This window comes from Microcebus murinus, chromosome 17, assembly GCF_040939455.1.
Source record: "Microcebus murinus isolate Inina chromosome 17, M.murinus_Inina_mat1.0, whole genome shotgun sequence".
Taxonomy (NCBI): domain Eukaryota; kingdom Metazoa; phylum Chordata; class Mammalia; order Primates; family Cheirogaleidae; genus Microcebus; species Microcebus murinus.
In genome coordinates this window covers 50,017,517-50,034,359 of record NC_134120.1, presented here as the reverse complement: position 1 = coordinate 50,034,359, position 16,843 = coordinate 50,017,517, and the positions used below count along the sequence as shown (strand labels likewise).

General features: G+C 39.4%; 1 protein-coding gene across 23 annotated transcripts in view; it reads left to right on the top strand.

The window, feature by feature from the left end:
* DLGAP1 (DLG associated protein 1) overlaps positions 1-16,843 on the top strand; it is an 882,341-nt gene that overhangs the window by 569,060 nt on the left and 296,438 nt on the right. For 6 of the 23 annotated variants that reach the window (XM_075993630.1, XM_075993631.1, XM_075993632.1 and 3 more), the window contains one exon: positions 16,441-16,554. The exons of the other annotated variants lie outside the window; for them this stretch is intronic. In XM_075993630.1, the coding sequence (XP_075849745.1) occupies positions 16,441-16,554 (114 nt within the window). Of the gene's footprint in view, positions 1-16,440; positions 16,555-16,843 lie in introns of those variants that run through there. 23 annotated transcript variants of the gene reach the window in all.

Sequence of the window (16,843 nt, the reverse complement as noted above, 5' to 3'; positions counted from 1 at the left end):
TAAAGACCTCCTGGGTCCTGAAACCAAGCCAAGACTATTAGCACAAGACTGAGAACCTTCCACATAACCTATTTCTAGCAGTACCCTGAGAGCCCGTAGGGCCTAAGTGAAGTCTGTTTTGTTCGAACTCTCCATGTGCTGTGTGTGATTTGGTATTTGCCGCAGCACACACTGTGCCTTTCACATGCCCATGCTGCTTCCACGCCTGTCCTGCCCTCTTCCCCGCCCTTTGCCCAGGTGGCAAAGTCTTGCCCATTGTTCACATCTCAAGTCAAGCGTGCCCTCCCCGAGCTAGCTCTCATGCTGCTGCTGTCTACATATGGGTTTCCTAGCAATTTCCACACTTTCCTGCAACCACACTTGAGAGCTTGTTGCTCCCTCCCTCCAGTAATTCTTCTACCTCCCCCCTCAGAAACAGAAAGATCCCTAGGGACACATATAAGTCTGTTGAGTCTTGTGTCTTCTGCCCCCATGATGCTTGGCATACAAGAGGCATTCAATAAATGTGAACAAATGGATGAATGAATGGATTCATTAATTGTATCCTGTGGGCACAGTTATCATAAAATAAAGAAAATAACTAAGTTCATGAATCCCAGGGTCAGTGTCTAAAGAAAATAAATCCTTCCATCCTAAACTCTCAAAAGCAAGAAATTATAAAAGAAAGTAATAGCAGAATTACTTCATGCATGGACCCAATATTAATTTCATTATGGTGCATTTTATAGTTCAAACTACTAATCAACATCTGAGGTAGAATTTAAAAACAAGTTTTCTTTACTCCTCGATCTAATTTGCCATTGCTTTTATGATATAATTTTTCTTTATCAAAGCAAGCTATAAAAGGAGAATAACAAAATACTGTGTTAAATGCACACTAATTTATTTTCAAGTATTAATACAATAAAATCCCAAGTTGGCTTTTGCCTGGTGTGTTGTACATTTAAGGAAAATTTTTTAAGATTAACAATTTTTTCTCAGAAAAGATAAATTTGTTACGCCCAATGCAAAATTTATAGATGGATGCAACAATTATCTTTTTATTACAAAAATAAATAGAGCAGTAGTAAAACACATCATGTTCACATGTGGAATATAAATTACCTTAGATGAATTAAATAGATCACTAATACGTTATCAAGGCATTAAATATCTACAGCATCTACCCACAAAAGGCAAACAACTCAAAAATCCTACTTGGATGTATCCAAGTCTTGGCAGCAAATTATAAACTATTTCATCCTAATTCTACATCCATTTGAAGTATTTCGTAAAGTTAAAATTGGATAGCTAACAACCTAGCTATACCAGTTTACTCATTATTGTGAGCACAAAAAAAAAAAAAAAAAGCAGTTCTCTACCAAATAGAGTACTTGCAGGGGAAAGTGAAATCCCAAGCTCTATGACACACCAAACTGTGGTTTTGAGCACTTCCTGTGTGTGCAAAGCACAGTGTCAGGCACTGTAGGTGACACAGATATGTGCACCAACCATTCCCAGTTACTGAGAATTTCTAGTCAGGTTTGTTCATAAACTATACAATGGGATGAGGGAGGAAAAAGTACCCATGGGGTATAATGTATACTACTCGGGTGATGGGTACACCAAAAGCCCAGACTGCACCACTATACGCTATATATGTGTCACGGAATTCAATTTGTACCCCATAAACCTATTACAGTTTTTTAAAAATAAAAAAAGAATATTCTGTTACTAATGGTTTACTGTTAGTAATAGAATATTTTTGGAATGAGTGCACTTACATCAATGAACATAAAAGAAGTTGGAAAAAAAAAAGAAGAAAGAAAGAAAGAAAGAAAGAAAGAAAGAAAGAAAGAAAGAAAGAAAGAAAGAAAGAAAGAAAGAAAGAAAGAAAGAAAGAAAGAAAGAAAGAAGAAAGAAAGAAAGAAAGAAAGAAAGAAAGAAAGAAAGAAAGAAAGAAAGAAAGAAAGAAAGAAAGAAAGAAAGAAAGAAAGGAAGAAAGGAAGGAAGAAAGGAAGGAAGAAAGGAAGGAAGAAAGGAAGGAAGAAAGGAAGGAAGAAAGGAAGGAAGAAAGGAAGGAAGAAAGGAAGGAAGGAAGGAAGGAAGGAAGGAAGGAAGGAAGGAAGAAAGGAAGGAAGAAAGGAAGGAAGGAAGAAAGGAAGAAAGGAAGAAAGGAAGAAAGGAAGAAAGGAAGAAAGGAAGAAAGGAAGAAAGGAAGAAAGGAAGAAAGGAAGAAAGGAGAAAGGAAGAAAGAAAGAAAGAAAGAAAGAAAGAAAGAAAGAAAGAAAGAAAGAAAGAAAGAAAGAAGAAAGAAAGAAAGAAAGAATTTCCTAACCACTGTAACCACTGAAAGAACCCGGCTAGCATGATTAAAAATGTTGAATTGCTAAAAAAAGTTTCTTTGAAAAAAGAACTATTTGCATTTTAATATATCCTTACCTCAGGTAGATTAGTTACCTTTTTACTAGCTTTGATTACTCTGTAATCTAGTCCCGTGTATGCGGTAGAGGAATAATCTTGTTGGCTAAAACACCAGGAAAACTCAGTTCTTTAATCCATTAACGGAAGCTCTCCTTCTATCACAGATGGTTGGCTGTAATTTTAAAATTGTTTCTGCCTTCTATTTCTCTCTTCTCCCCGTTGTTTTAATTCTGTGGCTCCGTCCCAATCTACATTATTTTTAAATTATTAAGAAATTTAATCCTAGCACTCTAGGAGGCCGAGGCGGGCGGATTGCTCGAGGTCAGGAGTTTGAAACCAGCCTGAGCAAGAGCGAGACCCCGTCTCTACTATAAATAGAAAGAAATTAATTGGCCAACTAATATATATAGAAAAAATTAGCCGGGCATGGTGGCGCATGCCTGTAGTCCCAGCTACTCGGGAGGCTGAGGCAGGAGGATCGCTTGAGCCCAGGAGTTTGAGGTTGCTGTGAGCTAGGCTGACGCCACGGCACTCACTCTAGCCTAGTTAACAAAGCGAGACTCTGTCTCAAAAATAAAAAATATATATAAAAAAAGAAATTAGACATCATCAACTGGTAATATACTGGTTCAAAAAAATTGTCTCTTTGCCAAACTACCCATGGGATCTAGAGAGAGAAAAAGATGTGTAGTACTTGCATTTGTCACTGTCCATAACTTTTACAATCTGTGGTATTTTGCTGTCTCAAAATGAAATTATCAATTTTGTCAAATGTTTTTAGAAATTCAGTATATTTTAAATGTTTGTTTATTAAAAAGTATACATGTTTACATTGTTCTTAATACACAGTATTAAGGGTAAGATCAATAATGTCCATTGCTTACCAAAAGTAATGTATTCACATCTGAGGCTAAAACCACATACAAATAGAGCTGGGAAGAGTTATAAGAGGGAAATATACCTAATATCACATCATTTCTAAATGCTTTAGTTTCATAGAAAAAGAAATAAGCTCTAAGTTATTGAAGAGAGAGAGCTAATTCATCATAATGGAGGTTTAAACATTAAAAAGAAAGAAGAAAGAAAGTAACATATGCTTGGATTTCAAAATCCTGTTACATCATAACACCCCAGAATTGGAAGGAAGATGGAAAACACATCTTGAAAGACTATTTCTCAGGCCTGGCTCCACCTCACGAAATCCCTGTGCCATTTTATTCACAAACGTTTTTACATGTAACAGTTGGATCTAATGAGAGGCTAAATCTTGGCTTTGTGGTAGAGATTGATTTCTTTTCTCCCTCGTTCTGAGTTCTGTAGTCAGCCCCAGCGCTTGGGAGCCTGCTTCATTGTTCACCGTTAGCATTTATCACAAAATGCCACAGGGTGCTCAGAACTATACTACGATATTCAAAAGAAAACACAAAATCTGCTCTTAGGATGGGGACCCAGACCATTAAAGGCATTGGCAGATTCTAAGAAAAGAAAACTACCGTCGTGATGAAAGAATGTGTCCGGTAGGAGGGCCACTTAGGCTACCTGTGAAAGGTGGATTCTGAGGGGCAGGGGGCAATGTGCTGCTGAGAACTCTTTCTCCCTCTTACCCTGACCGCCCGCGGCGATGGCCTCAGGTCGGCAGGCCACCTCCAAGCAGGCGCAGGTGGCAAGGCTGATGAGGAGCAAGCCAGGCATTCAGGTCACATACCAGGAGCGGGGACAGTGCAGGTCCCCTCAGCAGGCAGATTCCATTCACCTGCAGTCCGTGTGTGTGCCGGCATTCAGGGTCAGGAGGACACTTGACAAAGGCAGAAAAAGAAACGAATCCTGTCACCTTTGATGGGTACTCAGGGAAAACTCCTACAAACTTCTTACACACTGAAGATTAAAATGTTGCATAGCGATGACATACACCCGTACCCGCACACAGACCTCATTTCCTCTTTCATATTACCCAATAAATGCAATTTCCTTCGAAAGTGTATTTTTTTAATAAATAAGAGCAGTAAGATCCTAAGATAGGCGTTTTATTCTGGGTGGGAAAGTGGTGCATTTGGTTTCATTTCCTCCTGCTGTCATAATCCTTGGCCATCAGCAATGCCACTAAGATTGGAACCCTGATTTTAATATTTCATACTTTAATTGACTACAGTTCTCAGTTTGCAATTTCGAGTGGCAGTATATTTTCAGCTCAACCTATTTTAATTCTTATCCTACACTCTGTGGAATTGTATGACAGCGGGTTTAAGGCTAATATTAACCATTTCTTATTTTTGGCAGGTTGGCATAAACATTATTAAATAGGCCTATAGAGTGAGGTGAAATATACTTAACATCTTTATATGCATTTTTGTAACGACGATGCCTATGACATAGCACTCAATAAATAGTTGATGAAAGAAAAAGGGAAGAAACTACATAATCAGGAAGGTGAAGGAAGAGAAAAATCTTCATATGCAATTACTAGAAACTCTTTCCAACCATGCTTAGGTTTCCATTAAATTTATTATAGTCACCAAACAGTAAAACTCAGGTGTGATGCCCTTACACATTCAACAATTGTGATTGGTTCCAAAACTGCTGTAGTTTATATGTTTAGAAAGGAGAATATTTTCTATGAAGCCCTCATTCTGTAAAAACTTGCCATTCTTACATAATATAAATGGTAAATGTGGCATTAGAGTTCTGCTTCTTTCTCCAAAGGATATTTTTTTAAAGCACCCACAAATGCCATCTCCTCTATTTTTAAGCAGAGTGCTGCTGGATAAACAGCTGAATCGTGTAAACCCAATGGGAAAATTCAAAGTTTAAATAGGCTATTTTGTCTTATTGAAAATAAGTGGTATGGACTGACACAGAACATATGGGTTTGTGCGTACAATTACATATAAATTTTCTTAACTTTGAATGTAAAATTCTAGCCGAAGCTGAAGAAATAGGAAAGCAAAATAGAATCTGTGATGATGATTCTATGAAGAGTCTAATTTCTGATTCTCCAGCCCAGTTTTCATCAATTTCTAGTTAAAACCTGTTCCTTCAGTTTTCTTTGCACATAATAGTTGTATCTTCAGATTGAGGGAATGGAAAAGCAGCACAAATTCTAAAAAGCAGATGTACAGTGGTTGTAGGTTTAGGGCTTTTCCACAGAATTCATTTTAAAATAAAAGTTATGTAGGTTAATTGTGAAAAAATCAAAGAGTATAGAATGATATTGAGTTAAAAGTAAAAGCTCCCAGCCCCATCTCACATTCCTACTTCCCAAAGACAACCACCACTGTTACCATTTTAATATTTTCCTTCTGATATTTCTACATATATTCAGTATACATATATGTGCATATGTGTATGTGTACATTTATCTATGTACATGTACATAGATGTATGTGTATATATATGTATATACATTTTCTTTCTTCTTTTTAACAAACTGATATCATAGTATAAATACTGGTCAGCCCTTGTCCCTTTTTTCTTAATAACATATATTGGCCATCTGTCCACATCAGTACATGTAGATCCATTTCATTCCTTTTAATAGCTATAAACTGCTTCATTATATGAGAGTGTTTATTCATTTTGAAAATGTTTAATGCTCATCTACCATGTGCCAAGTACACTTCCAGACACTTAAACACAGGATTGAGTCAAATCTCTGCCCTCATGAAGACCACATTCTACCATATTAACATCACGTATTAAAGAACTAGTGTATTAGCAATACATATTGAGGAATATTACTCACTGTCATGCTTTTTGCTCTTACAAACAACACTGTGATGAATCATCTAGTAAATAAATTTTTATACTAATTTATCAGTTGGATAAATTGCAGAAATTATTTTTACATATTCAGCTTTTCCGTCACTGTTTTGTTTATATTATCAACTTCTTTAGAAATGGATAGTGAGCTTTTCATTGCTAATTAAATAATGCAATATTAGAATATTTACACTGAGATAATAAATCTTTTGTAAATCAACAGCTTCAAGTAACTTAATAAAGGTATTAAAGTTTTATCTGAATTGAATCCTCTAGGAGGATTCATATAAACTGCATAAGATTAATCTATGATTATGCTCCATGAGGGAATCAGGTCAGAAGTCTCAGTTTTCATCTACTTTTATTGATCACACGTGCTAGAAACTTCTGTTGTAAATATTTCATGATGCCCAAGTGCTTCTCAGACAAAACTTTTATCTCCTTTTGTTTTCTGTGTAATATAAGAGAAAAAGAAAAGATGTTTAGTAAATCAAAACAAAACAAATATATTTCTTTATTCACAGAAAATTCTAGAAAATTATGCCTCCAACATAATTGGGCCCAACATAACCAATTATTATTTATGAGGTTCTCCTTCAGAAAGACTTTGAGCTTCTCCTTATGCCTCATGTATTTATTACAACTGAAACCAGATCAAAATTTACATCTAGGCACAGCCTCAAATGGAAGAAGAGAAGTTGCTAGACAAGTGGGTCAGGGAGAAAGGGGGTCTCATGCCCTCTGCCTCAGGGATTGGGGAGCACATGATGCTGCCTCCCACTTCCCATCCCCTCACATCTCATAATGGCCATCCTCTCCCACCCCCTGCCCCGGCCTTTACATATTTTCCATGTTTTGGACTTCTTCCAGTAATATCAAGCACATTGGCTGTTTTGGGCAAAAAGTAGGAAGCCACATAAATTATTATATTTTTTAATTTATAAAATATCCCCTCTTAAAGAAAAAAAAAAGTTCTGTGTGGCCATTGCAACACAAAACAAACTCTTTTTCCTGGATGTTTCTTTGTCTACATCTGCCACAAGGAAAAGAAAATAATTCCTTTTGTCAAATGGGATATCATAAATGGAGCTTAATTTAATGCTTTTCTATTAATTCAGAAATGTTTACTCCAAACAAACAATTGCGAACTTGAGTAGGTGGTAAGTGCTTGTTCCTCCAGCTGCAGTGAGCGCGTGCAAACCGGCATTGTCACCAGGAGGAGGCGTGAATATCTTGAAGAACCCTCATCGGGTCACTTTCCCTCTTTACCAAAAAGGTAAAGAAAGAAAATGACAAAAGAAAGCCTTTTTTCAAATGAAATATATCTGCATTGTTACTATCTGTGGGTAGCTCAGGACTTTCCTAATAGGAAAAGCATCATTGTTGAATATGAAGTATGCTTATGTTTTCATGTATGACAGAGAATACTGAAGACTTCCAGTCTGCCAGCCAATATTTGGAGACAGAAGAAATAATGGAATATGCATCCTGTTAGCAAGGGTGCTGGTTACTTCTGCATCCAGAGATAATCATCTATTATCTTGAATAAGCCATTCTTCCCTCATTACAGTTTTTACCATGAAAATGTTGCATGGACTAATTTCATGATATAAAATGTAAGACATGTACACATACCTATTTTTACAGACCAGTGCCACTTACATGTCTCTATTACTACATTTCATTTGCACCCGTACTTGGAGTGAAACAAATACTGGCACAGGCTTGCCATAAAATATTAAGTTCCTACAGGCTGGATTTTGTTATGGTTCTTCCCCTCTATACATGGTAGTCACTCTTCCATTTTTGTCTCCTATATATATATCCATATAGGGGGATCAAAAAGAATGAGTTCACACAAATTGTGGAAAAGTATTTGTATAGATTGGTGGATTTTTTTTTTTACTTTGTAGAGTTCAGTGATTAGATAACTAGTTGGAGTGTGATGAAGTAGAAATTGCACAGACCCAAAAGGAGAGCTGAATTCTAACCCAATTCTGCCACTTATTAGCCATATAAATTGTAATTTACATCCTAGGTGTCAGTTTCTTCATTTGAAAATAAGGAGGCTGACATTTACTAAAGTATGACATGAATAGATGTTCATGTGAGGAAAAGGAGTTGAATTTGATAAACCAAGTAATATATTCAGGTTTCTGTATTGGCAGACATCCTGCAATCCTTAAGATTCTAGCATGAATGGCAGCTCTCTAAGACAGCAATATGATATAGAGCATCCCCCAAACCATCTTGGAACCCTCTTCTACAAAGCCTTTTGAAGGATTGGTGAGCCATGAAATGTGCTTTGGAATATACTGGGTGAGGGGACAGTTTTAGGATTCTGTTTGACTGGTCCTGCCACGATCTGGTGACAGGGCTGTCTGGGCCTGGTGACTTCAGTGCACCCGGCTCTAGGAGGTGGTTGTGGTTCCCTGAAGGTCTCCATGGAAACATCCAACTGCAGCTTCCTGCATGCCAACAGAACCTCTCTTCCGGATGCTGGGTTCCCCACCCCGCTACACACACACATACACACCAGCACCTCCATGCACACGGGCATGTTCTCCTGAGATCCATCCTACTTGCCCATGTCTAATGCCAGGTTTCTTTGCTGTCATTGGTAGGGGCAAACCCAAGACTAAAGGTTCCCACACTTTACTCCTGAGTTGAAAAAAAACCAGGTATACCCCAAGCAATGTAATTAAAGATTTCATGAGCACTTTTATTTTATTTCATTTGATTTGGTTTGACTCTGCTTAGAACTGGGCTTATAGGAATGAATAATAGTCTCTACCAGACAAATGACATCATCTTTCCTCTCAAGGTGCTTACAGATTGATGGGTGAAACAGATTTGTAAACAAATGGGTTTAAAACAACGCGTAAGTGTTACATGAGTGGTATGTGCAGGTTGTTCAAGTAAATCTTGATTTTAAAAGGCTGGCTCTGTATTTGTTTTATTAAGGCAAGGCATTATGGGATTCTTGGTCTTTTAGGGTATAAAAGGGCTTAAATACAAGATTGGTCTCTAGAATTCCTGTTTATTTCATGTGGTGTGATGTTTCAGGTGACTATAGATTGTCAACAAAGAAATAAAAATTCCGTGACTCTTAAAAAATTGTCAATGAAAACGATAAGCCAGGCACCCTGCTAGGCGCTGGGTACAAATCTCATACAACAGAGTTCACTCTGCTAGGAGGGCTTTTGTGGGTCTCCTGAGCAGCTAGTTAGGAGTTGGTATTTACTTTTAGATCTTTGAGCCAAACTGTAACTTCTCAGAAGATGAACAGAGCACATACGGCTCTCAACTAAAGAGAACTGAATATCAGTGAGCACCACAGCGGCCCTGTCTGCCCCTGCCATCTTCCTCCCACCGCCCAGAGCTGCCACCAAGCTCCCACCTGGGACAGGTCATTCTCTGTGGCCATCTGGAGGGACCAGAGTGCCCAGTTATTCAATCAAACCCTAATCTAGCTGTGGCAGTGAAGGAATGTTATAGCTGTTGTTAAGATCTACAGTTAGTTGACATTACAGGAAGAAGATCACCCTCAATAATGTTGGTGGGCCTCATGCAATCCCTTAAAAGGCCTTAAGAGCAGAACAGAGGTTTTCCTGAGAAGATTCTGTCTTAAGCCTACAGCATCAGCTCCTGCCTGAGTCTCCAGCCTGCCAGCCTGCCCGACGGGTTTCAGACTTGTCACCCCCCACAGTCAAGCCAGTTTCTTGAAATAAATCTGGTTTTTCTATCCTGAGAACCCTAACTGATCTACAATCCCCTACACAGACCTCTGGGGATTCCACCAGGTGCACTTGCCGCCCCCACCCTGAACCTTTCCCTCCCTCCCCCCCCTCCTCCCCCCTCAGTCTTGGGTTGTTGCATCTTCCATTATGGTTCAGCTCTGTCTTGAATTAAATGGGCTTCAGGGGGGTTAAACCTTGTGGGGACTTAACCATCACTTACAACGTGATTTCCACATGAAAATGCCTTCTGAATTCCAAAAAGCCAGCCTACAAACAAACTTATATTTAGTAGACACGTCGTATATTTTATTTTGTATCATCTTTATCCTCATAGTCAGTCCCTGAAGTAGGTGTTACTGTCCTCATTTTATGTTTGAAAACCTGAAGTTAAAAGATGTCCAAGTAACTAGGCCAAAATCACACATTTGGTAGAAGTAGAGACAGATTTGAACTCAGGTTGACCTGATTCCAAAATCTATAATATATTCATTGCACCACGCTCCTTCCCTGTAAGTGAAAAACTACCCGAGTAAGAATTACACGATGGAAAAATATTCCATTTTCTTCCGCGCCACTCTTTGTAAGTGTGCTGTATGGAGAACGGTTTAAACATTAGCTGACATTTTTTGAGGACTTACTAAGTACCAGGCTCTTATTTTAAAGACTCCTGCACTGAAAGGTCTGGGTGACATTATACATCATTTCTGTAGTTGGGCATTTCAAAATTCTAAGACATGATAGTACTAATGATTTTTGTTCCCGCTCCATCTATCTTGGGTCATAGATATTTAACGGAGGCTTTTCTTCCCCGTTCCTAGATGATGGATGTTTCATATTGACATCGAATACTATGTAAATTGGGATAAAAAGACAGGATTGTCTCAAGGGGAATGAGAGTCTTCTTTTTAAGGTTTTGTTTTTAAAAATATTTTGAACCCCACTGCCCCTGGCACCTGGAGGTTAATATATAAGAATATGTAAAGGCATTCAAAGATCAGGCTTCCTGCTCTTGCTTTGTGCATGGGGTAACAAACCAAAGATGAACTCACTCTGGTCATCATGGTGGTCATCTTCAACCCCAGCCAGGGCTTTCTCTGACTCCTGGCCGCACAGGGACCTCTTCAAAACGACACTCATGTCTATCCTCATTCTGAAGACAGAGAGCTCCTAAGAAATAGTCTTCTTTAAAATTACATTTAGTAAAAGTAAAGGTAGCTAAGGACCAGTGAGCTCAGTTCAAGAAATATTACTTTACGGTTTCAAAGCTATTCATTCAACAAGCGCTTATACAGAAGGTACTTTGGGAGAAACGAAGATGGATGGCACTGTCGCTCTGATTGATAATGAATGTGCTGGAACTCTGCACCAGATGCAATAGAATCCCTGTTTTTCAAAGCAGTGGTCGCAACCAATTAGTGGTTAGTGAAATCAATTTAGTGGGCTACAAACATTATTATTTTTAATTAAATAGAATACAATAGAAGTGAGAAGTGTGTATGGCATGCTGAAAGGTTAAATGTTTCTCTTTCTTTCAGTTGTATATGTGTGTATACTGTTTCCAAAGTAAAATGTATTTTTTACTGTGAAATGTAGTCAAAAGCTGTTCAAAAGCCACCACTATAGAGAGAGAGAAAAAAAGAAAGCAAAAGTCTTGCTCTTAAGAAGCTTGTATCTTTCTGGGAAGATAAAGCTAATTAATAAAGAGCAGACCCTTTGTATGCAACAGTTAATGACTAAGTGGTAAAAAGAACATTACTGATTTAGTGTCCCATGGAATTAAGACTAGGGGGAAAAATTGATGTGACAGTTCATCACTCCTTCCACGTTGAAAACCTTCCTTCACTCAGCTCCCAGATAACACACCCTGTTGGTCCTTCTCAGACTGCCTTGTTCTTTGCTTCTTAGCTCCCAATGCAGAACGGACACAGCTCTTGGACTCTTCTATCAACACTCGTTCCCTAGGTCACCTCCTTCATTCTCAGAGTTTTAAGTACCAGGTGTGTGCTCACCTGGGTTTTTCCAGATTGCCGGAACTCCTAGCCTTTGACATCTAACTTCCTCTTCAACATCTCTACTCAGATGTCTCTTGATCATCCCAAACTTCATACATCCCAAACTGAACACCTAATCTTCATCCCCCAATCTGCTGTGGGCCTCCTCATCTCAGCTAATGGGAATTCAGTTCTTCCATGCTTGATCAGGCCAGAAACCTTGGAGTTCATCTCTGACTACTTTCTCTCCATCCTCGCATCCAAATCACTGTTAGGGAACGTTTTGGCCCTGTCTTCTCCCCACCACTGGTTTCTCCCCTTTAACTCTAGTCTGCATTGCTGCCTGGGCCTCCTCCCTCATCTCAGACTCCACCCTTGTTCCTCTCTAGTCATTCTCAACTTGGCAACCTAAGTGATTCTCTTAAACTAGAACGTGTCTGTCTCTCATCAAAACCTGCATTCTATTCCCATCGCATGTCCCCTCCTGAAATGGACCCCACACTCACCGTTTATCACTGCCCTCGCCTTCCACCTGCTCTAACTCTACTCTGCCCACCTGCCTCCACCTGTGTGTGCGGCAGGCATGCTCTTCTTTCTGCCTGGAGCACTCTCCCTCCCGACCTCAGGGCTAAATCCTTAACCCTGTTCCATCTGGACTCAGAAGTCACTTCTCAGCGAGGCCTCCAATGAGCACAGTACTGACCCTGCCAGAAACACCCCCTCCCTCCCAGACACATCCCCTTCCCCTTCCCTGCTTTCTTTTTCTCCATAGCACACACATCACCATCTAACATACATCTTACTGATTTTTATTAATGTCTGGCTTCCCCCTGCCCCACGAGGGCAGAGATTTTTTTCCTGTCTGTACATTGTTGAATTTCCAGCACCTATTTCATAATACAGTCCACTCTCCACATTCATGGGTTCCGCATCTATGGATTTAACCAACTACAGATTGGAAATATTTGGGGAAAAAACATTCCATAAAGCAAAACTTGTATTTGCCACATGTTGAGTACCATGTTGGATCCATGAGAATAAAGTGATGTGTAGGCACTGTGTTGGGTATCATAAGGAATCTAGAGATGGATTAAAGTATACATGAGGATGTGCATAGGTTATGTGCAAATACTATGACATTTTATATCAGGGACTTGAGCAGCAGCAGATGTTGGTATCCTCAGGGGTCCTGGAACCAAAATCTCCCACAAATACTGAGGGATGATTATAATATATGCTCAGTAAATATATGTCGAACAAGTGATTGAACATTTTCAAAGCATTTTGCTAAAGTCACTGAAGAAATGGCACTTTTAACTCCAGCCTAACCACAAACTAATCGGTTTAAAGTGAAGGAAGAGAATACCATAATAAAGTCTGGCCTAAGAAACCTTACCTCAGAACCCTATAATGAATACCCCAGGTGGAACATTTCCTTTCACTGGACTTTGGGCTAGCTTGGAACTTCTGACTCAGACAGCTATTGAGTGGATCCTAGTCATCTGTGCACATTTGTGTGACAGCTCCTGTTAGTTATAGGTATCTTGCTGCCCACAGAAAGTGGGTTGAAACAGTTTAAAGTACACGTCCTCAAGTGGCAACTTCCCATGTGATGATTATTAACATGGAATGTTGTAGCAAACAGGTGCATAAGGACACCAAAATATGATTCATATCTTTCTAGATATCAAGAGCTAGATTCATGTAGTTTGATGGTTTCATTGAATTAGAATGGACTGTGTTAGGGAAGGAAAAACTCTATTTTGGTCTATTTGAATGCAGTGTACTTTTAGGTGTTAGGAATATAACTTGGAATGAAATACCCAAACAGCAGCGAGATGCAGTAGTAATCAGATGATGGTAATGAAAAGGAAGAAATTTTGAGTTGTGTCTCTTCATAAATCTATTGGGGCTTTTCTGTTTGTTTATAAATGTCAAAGAGCCACATTAATGATTCACAGTACAATCATTTATAGCCTCACTTGAGAGACTTAGTATATCAAAATTAGTAATAGAGAAACTAAAGAAAAATATTTGCTGAAATTTATTTCAAAATTCATAATTTGTAAATTAAGTAGTAGCACCTGAGATGACTGACTTGCTATGTTATAGATTGTAAACTAGCTGTGCCATTTGTTAATAGTAAGATTATCAGACTTTACATTCTAAGGTAAAGATCCATACTCTTAAAAATTTGGAAAATATCTGTACTATTTGTTCATCATACGATTATCAGCCTTTAAGTTCTAAGGAAAAAAATTCACACTCATACAAATGTGACAAATAGTGAGGGTCTGTACAGCAACAGACAGATGTGCTGAGAAATTTACAAGATTTTAAGCCAGCACCAAAGATGGCTTTTGAAGAATGGTGTTTCTACAGCTGGGCTTCTATTGACCCTCAGAGGAAGATCACTAATCTTCTACCAACATGTCTGCTTCTGAATACCAGACACAGAATTCTACTTTGTCCCAGGGAATTCAATTTTTGGAACTAGGAATTATAGCTACAAACCACATGGGATGTGCTGTGCAAACGCCAGCATGCTAGTGACTGCAACAATAATGGAAAGCCACGATAGCTCAGCAAGCCACTCCACGCCAACAGATATGCCTCGACATGCCAGAAAATGGATAGTTACCCCAAAAACTAAGAAAGGCTCTAAATTACCTTATGTCCAATGCAGTCAGTGGAAATAAATATAAGATATTTACTGTAGACCTAAACATCTATCGTTTTTATCTTGCACTCTTTTAAGACGCTTTTGTATTTCACTAAAACTTGTAGCCACCTATAACTGATGGGTGATGGGTGTTCTGTGACCATTACATTAAAGTCTTTTGGCTCTTCCAAACATCCAACACTCACTACTTGTTACAATTTTCAAAATGCTATGTATGGCCTTGTGTCTCCCAGCAACTTAACACTTGAGTTTCATGTTTAATGGAAAAATTACTATAAGTAAGTTTTGAAATTCTTACAAACAACAGTCTGGTATGATGAAAAGAGCATAGAAATTTGAGTAGGGTGAACATGCTTTTCGATTGTGACTTGCTGTAACATTTGGTGTAAATTATTTGATGCCACTAAGTCTCAATTTCTCTTCTTTACAATGGGATTAATAACAACACAGGGTTTTTTAATTACATGAAATAATGTTTGTGTTATACAATGGGCACCAGCAGTTCCTAAGGGTACATGTATCCCTATTAATGAGAAAGGAAATATCGTTGTACCAGCATCCCACTAACAGGTGCAGAGATCCTTGCTAATAGAATAGGCTTAAATCACACACTTGACCCCCAGCCAAGCAATGAAGCTGGGGAACGTGATGAACTGAGGGGCTCGGCCCAACTCCTATGCTCCTCCTAGAACACAGGGACCTCGGGTGGGGAAGGAAGTTTTCTCCAAACAAAATTGGGAGGCGGGTATGACTATAAGAACCGGAAGTAGAACCAGGATAGCAAAGCCCATACTTGTCTAGTATGGTCAAAATACAGGGTGAACAGTTAATAAACATTCTTCCCCCTCTTGTGCCTATACCATACTCAAGTCTGGTATCTTGATTACTATTTCTTATAACTTTTTGTGAGACAGTGTCTCTCTAAGTTGCTCAGGCTGGCCTCGAACTCCTGGGCTCAAGGGATCCGCCCCCCTCAGCCTCCCAAGTATCTGGGACTACAGGTGCATGCCACCATACCCAGCTTCTCAGTTACTAGTTCTTGATGTGGTGTCACAAAGGCATCTTCCCCACAGGTAGTACCCCCTTTGATATCAGCACCTCAGTAACATTTCCTACCAGCCCCTAAAGGCCCAGGGACCCCTCATCCGTGGGGGACGGGAGGCCCAGACCCTCTGCCATTCTCCCACGGGGCTGCTCTATCCTCGGCACTCACCCTTCATATCCATACCTTCAACTCCTAGGGAACAGTTTCCCTGCTGGGGCTGAGGACTAATGGGAACACACTCCAAACCCAGCAGGTAATTCGGAAATACTGAGATTCAATACTCAACTCAGCTGGACTGACTTTAAAGCTATTTCTTACTCTTTTCCTTCATCCATCCTCTAGATTTGCCTGGTCCTCTCAAAACCTATAAACTCCTTTGAGAGCAGAGACTGTGTTTTATAAAATGCTTTTGCTGCACCTACCGTGGTGCTAGATACCCTGTAGATACTTACAAAGATGCTTGTGGGTGAGAATAATTCTACAGGGTCGCAGTGAGCAAAGCGCCATTATATATCACTGTTTACAAAGTTCCCTTCTTTTAAGAGAATTCTAAAATTATTATTTGGAGGGCACTGGGCCAAAGGGTACAAGCCCTATTTAAAAAGAGGTAGGTATTTACTCTTGCCCTTAGAAGGTAATTTTAAGCAATCTGAAGCAAATTAAGTTTTACGCCAGTTTTGGGCTTCCAGGGGAGTTAGAAAGGCCGGTTGCCAGGGAGATCTCCTGATTGGGAAAAGACAATCATGCCTAGGGATCTGCACACTGCATAATTGTAATTTTCCTATTCTTGCTCTTTTTTTTTCCTGCTTTTGCTATGAGAAGAGCAAGCTAAAAAGGCTACAGGGACATTTAAGCCAAGTCGCATTTGTCAAGGTGAAAGCTGTGTGGAGCAGAAAAGCAGTTCTCCCAGCTGCAAAGAAGATGCAAAGGAGCCGAGTGAGTAGGGAATCTGAGAGCCCACTAAAAGTGCTTAGAAGGCCAATGCATTGCAGCCATTTCTATACAGAGTCATAGGCAGGAACTTAAAATCCAGGATGCATCCCTCTTGCAAAGACTAAATCACAGCTGGGACACTTGGAGGATACCCCCGCCACTCGGACACCACCCTTAAAGGGGTGGCTGCCCTGCAAGTTTTCTAATCTCCTGCCACCCCCCAAACTGTCCATCTTTGCTTAAGCAGCAACAGAACAGCAGCTGTAAGGGAGCCCCGGAACTCAGAAACAAC